Consider the following 10,000-nt stretch of genomic DNA (forward strand, 5'->3'; position numbering starts at 1 on the left):
TTTATTTATTTATTTATTTATTATTTCTTTTTTGCTGTTGTTATTTTACTTTGCAGCTAATCTGTAATTTATAAATGTTCTGGGTCTATTATTTATGAAACCATTGTACAGCTGTATGCTGTAGATAAAAATAGTCACTAGAATTAGGAGATGAGTGATGATTCACTGGGACAAGGAATCAAACAATGCATAGATGTATTTTATGCTATTAATTAAAGAAATTGTTAATTTTACTTCCAAAATATTGATGCAAACCATTTTTCTATTTATATTTCCAATTATCTGAGACTGTCACTTAAAGTAACCAAATTATCATTTGTATGTCTTTTCATTTTTACACCTTCCAAAATGTCTGTTGTTCATACTTAACTCACAATATTTACATCTGTTCCATCACCTTGATCACCACTGTGAATAAAGTTGACTTTGTTACTGACTGAGAAAATTATGATAGTAATAATGGTAGTGGTAGTGATAGCAACAGCAGCTGCCACTAGCATTGGCACAAAACCAGAAATTTAGAAGAAGGAGAACTGTTGATTATAATGACCCCCTACTTCCTCCACTGGATGTTTAGTCTGCTGGTATTTATGGTATAGGCTGTCTGGTGTTGTAATTGTCTAGTGTATTGATGTACAAGCGATATATTGATTTCAAATTTTGGTACAAGGCCAGCAAGTTTGAGTGTGGGGGGAGGTATGTCAATTACATTAACCCCAGTGTTTAACTGGTACTTATTTTATTGGTCCCAAAAGGATGAAAGGTAAAGTTGACCTTGGTAGAATTTGAACTCAAAAACATGAAGATGGACAAAATGTCACTAAGCATTTTGCCCAGTGTGCTAACAATTCGGTTAGCTTGCTGCCCTAAGCAAGCAATATATTACTAACTAATTATAATAGCATAATTGACTAAGATAAGCCTGTTGGTTGAACAGCCATATATTAGTATGGCCCTTTTTTCTTTTTTTTTTTTTGTGGACCAACACTATTTGTTGATCTGTTAAGTAATAGCATTGAGGGAAAAAGTAATAAATATTTTTGTTTATTTGATGGAGGCAAATTAAAATCTCCTCATGCAACATTCTTGTAATAGTTATTTGTGTGTTCCCATATTTTATTTAGACCAGTGGTTCTCAACTAATTTTTGCCTGTGAAACCATTTGATTCCTGTTTTACTCAACAGGAATCTCGTAGCCATATGCAGTTTTAAAAAATCTCATATTTTTATGATTAAAAATTATTAGGAATTATATAAAAAATATAGTTAAAATATTTTATGTATTGAATAACTGATTTATTGTGCATGATTTTTAACAACAGAATCTTATGTGGACCCCAGTTGAGAATCACTGATCAAGACTGACTGATTAAATAAAGCACAAAATCTTTAAATCGTTGTGAACGAATAAAGAAATAATGGGAACATTATTGGAATATCAACTGATGATTCAAAAATATATCTGATTCAAAACCCAAGAATCCAGCTATTGTCCACTGCTTGGTTCACCCATGTAAACCATTTCCCAGATAACAATATTTTGGTATTTAGTATAAACAAGGAACTATATTAGTTTTATAAAGCAATTTCTGACTTAATGGTTTACTGTCTGTAATTAGTATTCTTTTTCACCTTTTACTTTTATTCTAATTTTAGCCACTACATCAAATAGTACTACTACAACAACTACTACAGCTACTACCACTACTGCTACTGCTGAACCAAGTATGTCTGTTCCTGAAAGTCAAGGTTATCCTGGAACTTCTCAAAACAATATGTCATTTCTTAGTTTTCCTCCTTTATTCTCTTCTTTTGGTATGTGTATTTTTGATAATAATATTCATAATTTCTCATTTTTTATTAACACGTTTTTAAAACTAGAAAATAAATTCAAGATATAAAAATCACAACTTTTCCCGTTTTTGGCTACTGTGTTGGTGCCAGTAAGTTGTGCCTTATGTCTGTGTGGTTAGAAAAAGAGAGACTAGACAGATATCATTTTGTTTCAAATATTTTATGCTGAGGTCTACCGAAAGCTTATCACTGTCTTATCTGAGTATACAGGGTTAGCCAAAAGTCACCTGACAGTAAATCAGAACCATTTAATCCCAAGATTTATATATGTTTAACGACTGAAGGAATTTAATAAAAGCATTTAAATATAAAACACCATGTCAATTATTCAAACTGAAATCCTTCTTGAGCGACACTTTTCTCCATTCGAGTCAATACAGAATTACAGATAGTATTTATGGAATTTTGATTTACTGTTGGGTGACTTTTGGCCAACCCTGTATAACTTGCCATGTTTGTACAAGGACCTAACAATGAATTCTGTTTGCATGGACCTAGTTAACCCTTTAGCATTTAAACCAGCTATATCTAGTCAAAATATTTTACCTGTTTTATGTTCATACTGGCCAGATCTGGCTTCTTGCATCTACCCTACAATGTCATTCTAAAAATAAACAGTGATATCATTGAAATGCCAAAACTACAAGGTAATGCTTCATTAATTCAAAACAATGCAATTAAAACAAACATTACATTTGACAGATTAATCTGAATGCTAAAGGGTCAATTCTGCATGCTGATCAAATACTTGATTGACTCCCAGAAATTCAGTAACTGGAAAAAAAGCATCTGGCAACTTCTTTTGATTTATTGAACTCTGTACAATCATTTCTATTCTTTTGTTCTTTTACTGCTTCTGGTTATTAAACCATGGTCATGCTGAGGCACCAATGGAAGTGGTATTTTGTCATCAGTACTTTGACTTGTACCTATTAAAAGTTAACCTGGGCGGGATTTGAAATCAGAATCTAAAGGGTACTGATAAAAAATGCTACAGTATTTTGTTTGGCGCTTTTGATTCTGTAACCACTAGCCATTTAATATTGATTTTCGTTTAATTATTGTCTATTAAATATATGTACTGTGGAGGCACATGGCTTAGTGGTTAGAGTAGCAGACTCGAAGTCGAGGGATCGCGGGTTTGAATCTCAGACCGGGCGATGTGTATGTTTATGAGTGACACCTAAGCTCCATGTGGCTCCGGTAGAAGGTAATGGTGAACTTCTGCTGACTATTTCAACACAACTTTCTCTCACTCTTTTCTCTTGCATCTAGCAGTTCACCTGCATCAGACCATTGTCCCATCCAGGTGGGGAACCGGTATGCCAATGAAACCGGAAAACCAGCCCTTATGAGCCAGCCATGGCTCGCAAAGGAACAAACAACAACAACAACAACAAATATATGTAGTTGGGGGCAGTAACAGTGTAGTGAATATAACCCTAGACTAGATATTTACACCGTCTCCTTAAGGGAGTTTCACTTTAATTTCTGCTTGCATCCTTTCAAGAAGAAAAAAACTTGATTCCTTTATTATTAATTTTTGTTGTTGTTGTTGCTCTGCTTTATTCTTCATGGTTAGTTTTGAACATAAGTTTGTATATAATAAATAAATAAAATTTTTATTTTTATTTGAAATATTATTTTCATTTTCTTAAACTGTGAATTCAGTTCTACAGAATCAGTCTGTACTATCTGGCCTATCTACTGAGGAATTGGCAAGTTTGGAAGGTCAGGAACGGTGTAATATTGAAGCGCGAATCCAATGGCTCAGAGATATACAAACTTTACTTGATGGTGCCATGGTACTTATGAATCAATATAACCAAGTGGCTGCACATTCGGGGTATATATGTCACTTCTTAATAGCATTTTCAATGTGTGTTTATGTATGCTAATTGGTTACATGTGTTATCCTACATGCTTTGAAATATCTTTTAGATAATGGCATTTCAGTTATTGGTATGTGTGTTTGTGTGCGTGTGAGAGAAAAACAGACTTTTTTTGGTTTCTGTCTACCAAATCCACTCACAAAATTTTGGGTGGCTAGAAGTAGATGACACTTATCTAAAGTGTTGCATAGTGGGACTGAACCTAGAGCCATATATCCACACAACCATACATCCATACCTGCAGTAACATTCAAAAGTTGAGAAAGATCAGAAAGTAGTTATAAATTTTGTTAAATATCATCATGCTTGTAATTTATATACTTTATATTTTGATTTTGATTAAGACAGTGCAGGTGCCACTTAAAAGCACCCAGTCCACACTGCAAAGTGGTTGGTGTTTGGACGGGTATCCAGCTGTAAAAACCTTGCCACATAAAAAGTACTAAGTCTACTCTGCTGAGCGACTGGTGTTAGGAAGGGCATCCAGCTGTAAAAATCCTGCCAAAACAGTCACAGAAGTCTGGTACAGGCTTCTGCCTTACTGGCTCTTGTCAAACCATCCCACCCATGCTAGCATGAAAGGCAGATGTTAAACAATGAAAACGATAAGACAGTTGACACCTCTCCTTTGCACATCTTCATATTACTGTCAAAGAAATTCTTTATACCTGCTTCTATTGCGGATAAGTAAGATATGTAGAATGAGTGATTCCAAAGATAACTTGTTTTTTAAATAGCAGAGATAACAATGACAATGGTAGTTGCTGATGTTGTTAAGTCTTATATAGACACAAGGCTAAAAATTTGCAAGGAGGGCTTATTTCATTAAATCTATCTCAGTACTTGAACTGATACTATTTTATCAACCTCAGAAACATGAACGGTAACATTGACCTAACTAAGTTTGAACTATTGGAATAGATATCATAAAACATTTTGTCTGATGCTCTACTGATTCCATAAATCAAATATCCCAGATGATGACAATAATGACAACAGCATTAGCAAGCTACCCATTTTAGGAGAGGTGTATAGTTATTTGAATTGATTCCAATATGTGATTGGTCCATATTTTATAGGCCAACAAGTATAGAAGGTAAAGTTGACTCCAGCGAGCATTAAATATAGAATGTAGAAAAATGTAACTAAGTGCTCAAACACTCTCCATAGTTTGCCACTTCTATTATATTTTCCCTATGAAAAGATTGCTAATTTTCAAACTCCAAAGATTATAAGGTCAAATGAATGTGTTTTTATTTTATTATAACAGCATTCAAGGAATTTCTATGTTGCCAAGGAATGTTGATCAACCAAATACATCTTCTCATACCAAAGACCACAGTGTATCACAGAACCAGCTGTCTAATAATGAGTCAGCGGAAAAGCCAAATGAAAACACTCCTAACAAATCTGAAGATTTAGGTACAATTTTTGTTGTTTTATATTTACTAGGGGAACCCCTTAAATCTATGCTGGCTATGGTGGTGTAAATATTGATTTTGCCCTTTAACATTTAAATTGGCCAGACCCAGCTTCTCACACCTACTCTACAATATCATTCTAAAAAGATAGTCTTATCATTGAAATCTTGAAGTTACAAAATAATGCATGATTAATTCAAAATAATGTGTATACATAAGCATTACATTTGATAAAGTAATCTGAATGCTAAAGGGTTAGGGCAAGTGGAATGACAGACATTATTTCTTACTAGCTGCTGTCTAATTTTACCTCGGTTGGTTACTGGAGTTTAAGTTTATATTAATGTATAGATGTTTGAATTAGATAGAGAAAAAGTTTTAGTACCTGTTAATTAAATTTATGCAATCTGGTAACAATGTTTTAAGTCTGTCAAATATAAATTTGCAGCAAGTTACAAGGAGACAAAAGTTAAATCAGGAAGAACTTCTTTCTGGAAATGAAATGCAAACACGAGTTTTATGTGTTGTATTGTAATATAGTAATAAGAGATTTATGTTTCTCATAGACAGTGAGGAATTAGGGTAATTAGTGGCATTCATAACTTGCCCCAAAGTACCAGTATTGTGAAATTTCTTTGTGAATCTATTAACTAGGCTTACAATAATTACTCAGCTTGCTCAAATTCAGAGAATTGAAGAGGATATTCAAATATATTATACTCAGTGTATGACTGGTATCTATTTTATCAACCCCAAGAGGGATCGTCAGCAAAGGTGGTTTCAGTAGAATTTGAGCTGTGAATATAATAAATGAAACTAATGCATAATATGTATTATGTCGCAACACTCTTGCTTCTGTCAGTTCATCAGTCTTTACTGACAACAAGGAGGGAGCCTTGTGTGGTTGCTAGATATAGCAGCCAAATACTCCTTGAACTACATTCTACCATTAAACAAAAAGCAATGTAGTTCTCCATAATCTTTCATAAAATAAGACAATCATGGTTGGGATGTCTTTGACCATAGTTCTGTTTAATCAAGGCTGCCCTGGGATAAAACAACAATAAAAAGCTAGTGAGATATTGGTTTCTAACATTGGCACATCATTGTCATCATCATTTAACATCCATTTTCCATGCTAACATGGTTGGGACAGTTTGATGGGAGCTAGAGAGATGTCTGTTTTGGCATGGTTTGTACAGCCAGGTGCCCTTCTTAATGCCAACCACTGGCTACAGTTTATGTGGTGCTGGCATGTATGCTTTCATGTGCACTGGCACGGGTGCTTTCTATGTGACACTAGCATAGGTGCTTTTCTACATGGTATCAGCACAGGTGCTTCCCTAATGGCACTGGCACAAGCGCTATTATGTGACACCAAAGTGGGTGTCTTTTACTTAACACCAGCACCTGTGAGCCTGCAAGACAAAGACCTCTCAGCTGAGAGAGGGAGTTGGGAACATGGCTATAAAGGACATACCTGTATGTATAGATTGGTAGCAGGGAGGGATTGATGATTGCTGATGGCAAAGACATTTAGTTTTGTTTCTATCTATAGGACTTGTTATGACTGAGATGATGGAAATATAGTAATAGAACTACTTTGGTTGTGACTATGATCATGGATGTATTTTGGTTATGACTGAGGTGATGAACATGCAGTGATTATGACTGAGGTGATGAATATAATGTAGTTATGACTAGGATGCAAAGGAATCATCAAAAGCCAATTTGCTTGTGTGAAATCATTTGAAAATAATAATAACTAACAGACAATTGGTAGTAAATGTTGTAAAGCAATAACTTTACCAAATCTCACTGCCATACATAAACAGAATGAAGGCATTATAGTTTTAACTCTATTAATGTCATGCACACACACACAGATTACATGTGTGTACATTCAATTCTGTGAAATTCTCTGTGTACAAAGACTAATTTCATGTATATTCCACTTCTAGATTACCTTGATTTGGAAGGTGCTACAGGTGAAACTCCAAAGAAGAGTTCCAGTTCACCAGAAGCTGAACTTCGAAGAAGACGTTTGCAACACTTTATTTCTCAATCCAATGAAACCAAGTAGAACTTGTCAAATTCCTTTCTCTGTATAATACTGTACATATAAATATATGCAATTTAAGCCCCATCTTGCTTATTTGTTAAAATCTTCCCAACATTTGCCCTCACTGCTACAGCAATTTTGTTATTATTATTATTACTATTATTATTATAATTATTATTATTATTATTATTATTATTATTACTATTATTATTATTATTACTATTATTATTATTACTACTACTACTACTATTATTATTATTATCATTATTATTATTATTATTATTATTATATTTTAGCTTAACTTTTATTAAATCTAAAATATAATTATTTGGAAATGGTTTTGAAGTTGGAATGTTTCTGACTTTAAATTTAAATTAAAATTAAAAACATTTTTTTTTCTCTCCACATTTTTCATCTTTTTCTTTTGAAGAAGTTGATTATTCATACTTTCAGAAGAAAGTAGTCTTAAAGAAAACAGGAAAAAAAAAAGAATTTTTTTCTATTTTTTTTTTTTAACTATGTAAAAAAAATAATTAAAAAACAAAGAGAAAATTTCCCGAAAGATTCAGTATTGGTGAAAAAAATGAACTGACTGAAATATTTTTTTATGACATCTTTTAACAAATTAAAAGTGGTCTTTCGTAATCCTATACATCGGTTTACTAAAGAAATTCCTTATATTTATTTAAAAAAAACAACAACAACAAAAACACTTAGATTCCTTATTTAAGCTAATGGTGTGTCTAACTATGAGTATAAAAGACAATCAGGAAGCTTTTGGTCAAATTAAAATAAAATCTTGTATCTCTCCTTTAAAATCTGGTTCACTTATCATAAGCCCCTGCCATATTCCTCATTTAAATCTATTTAACAGGGTTGAAAGTTGCAACACTACAAATGTCCGATATTTTTGTGATCATCCTTTTATTTTTATTTCTATTTATTATGTGTATAGAGTCATTTGTTTTGAAAGTTATGTCAATGCCGGAGATATGTCTTGTCCCTTAATCGATATTTATATTAGCAGCTACTAACTTACAACATTAGTACTGTAATTGTTTTATTTCTCTCAAAATAAAACTTCAATATTATCTGTAATTTGTGTCAAGTTTTAGGCGGGTGATTTTTGTTCTTAAATTTGTCCAGTTCTAATGCTACAAATGTTGGTATATATGGCTATGTGCTTAAGAAGTTTGTTTTGCAACATTCAATCACATTACATGGCACCTTAGGCAAGTGTCTTCTGCTAAAGTCTTGGGCAAACTGAAGCCTTGTGAGTGAATTTGAAAGACAGAAACTGAAAGAAGCCTGTTTGTTGTGTGTGTGTGTTTATTGACATATCACATACTCATAAAATGTTTCTGTTATATAATTGGTGTTGTTTGTTTGCAATATTCTGTGGTAAAAGATATCCAGACTACAGGAAAACATCACCTTGTTTGGAAACAAGAGGGTTGGTAATGAGAAGAGCATGATATAGTCTGCCTTGGTAAATTTTGTCTGAACCATTCAAGCAACAACAATGATGATGATATGTGTATATGTATGTGTGTGTATATATATATATATACATATATTTATGTGTGGACATATGTGTATATATGTATATGTGTAATAATTTTATATTCAAGTCTACACCTTGTAGTATGCTGTTTCAAGCCAGTTCAAAGTATTCAGTAACACACTACAACTACCAAAATGTATTCTAACAGAAATAAGCAAGACAGATTAAAGAATGAGGTACTTTTTGATAAGTCACCAGATGAGACACATCTGCACGTATGATGCACCACAAGGAACTGGTGCACAATGGGTTGAAACGACCGTAGTGAATAATAAAGTTTCGTGAATTCCATTATCTTTCTTTCATATTTTTATACATGTATGTATTATGTATATATATGCTTGTATGTATATATGTATATATATGTGTGTGTGTGTGTGTATATATATATACTAACCGAGATACCCAGCGCTGCTCGGAACTAAAATGGCATGGTTTTTCATTGTTTTACTTAATTCTGTCATATGACTGTGGCCATGCTAGAGCACCACCTTTAGCTGATGAGATTGACAACAGGATTTATTCTTTGTAAGCATAGTACTTATTTTATCGGTGTGTTTTTCAAAAGGCTAAGTTATGGGGGCGTAAACACGGCAACATCAGTAGTCAAGTGATGGTGGGGGTACAAACACACACGCACACACATGTACATGTGTGTATATAATATATATATATAAATATATATATATATATATAGGTTATGAGAGGTAATGGTATCAAGAAGACCCAAAGGTGTCAGGTAATGCTGATTAAGTGCTATGGACAGACTATAGTTAAACTCCAGGTTTGGTGATTATGTGAATGAGGAGTCCAATGCAGGTCATATATCAGCATGCGTATATATAAAAAATTAATAGAATGAGATAAAAATCCAAGGCTGTAAAGATTTCAGAACATTTATTTCCAGAATATTTTATATATCCCTTCATCGGAGATGGTGTGTGTGTATATATATATATATATATAATATAATGAAATTATTGTATACAGTGCTCAGGTGCACCACAACTTGTCAGAAAGTGCATATAAAGTACATGCAGTAATGTAGAAATGTCTGGAAAGTGAACATGCTTGTGTGTGTATGGAGGGGAGAAAATCAAGTGTAGTGTTGGCGAATCTCAGGAAGCATGGAAGTTTTGAAGGATGCAGTGCTCCGACAACTAACAACCGATGCCGGCAGTTTGTTCCACGCTTCAGCAACTCTCAT

At 33.2% G+C, this 10,000-nt stretch overlaps 1 protein-coding gene across 1 annotated transcript in view; it reads left to right on the plus strand.

The window, feature by feature from the left end:
- LOC115222536 (E3 ubiquitin-protein ligase synoviolin B) overlaps positions 1 to 7,307 on the plus strand; it is a 38,276-nt gene extending 30,969 nt beyond the window's left edge. Inside the window, exons 11-14 of the mRNA XM_029792792.2 lie at positions 1,657 to 1,815; positions 3,526 to 3,700; positions 5,017 to 5,168; positions 7,129 to 7,307. Coding sequence (XP_029648652.1) covers positions 1,657 to 1,815; positions 3,526 to 3,700; positions 5,017 to 5,168; positions 7,129 to 7,250 — 608 coding nt within the window. The 3' untranslated portion in view covers positions 7,251 to 7,307. The remainder of the gene's footprint in view (positions 1 to 1,656; positions 1,816 to 3,525; positions 3,701 to 5,016; positions 5,169 to 7,128) is intronic.
- The last annotated feature ends 2,693 nt before the right edge of the window (positions 7,308 to 10,000 follow it).

This window comes from Octopus sinensis, linkage group LG20 (assembly GCF_006345805.1).
Source record: "Octopus sinensis linkage group LG20, ASM634580v1, whole genome shotgun sequence".
NCBI lineage: Eukaryota > Metazoa > Mollusca > Cephalopoda > Octopoda > Octopodidae > Octopus > Octopus sinensis.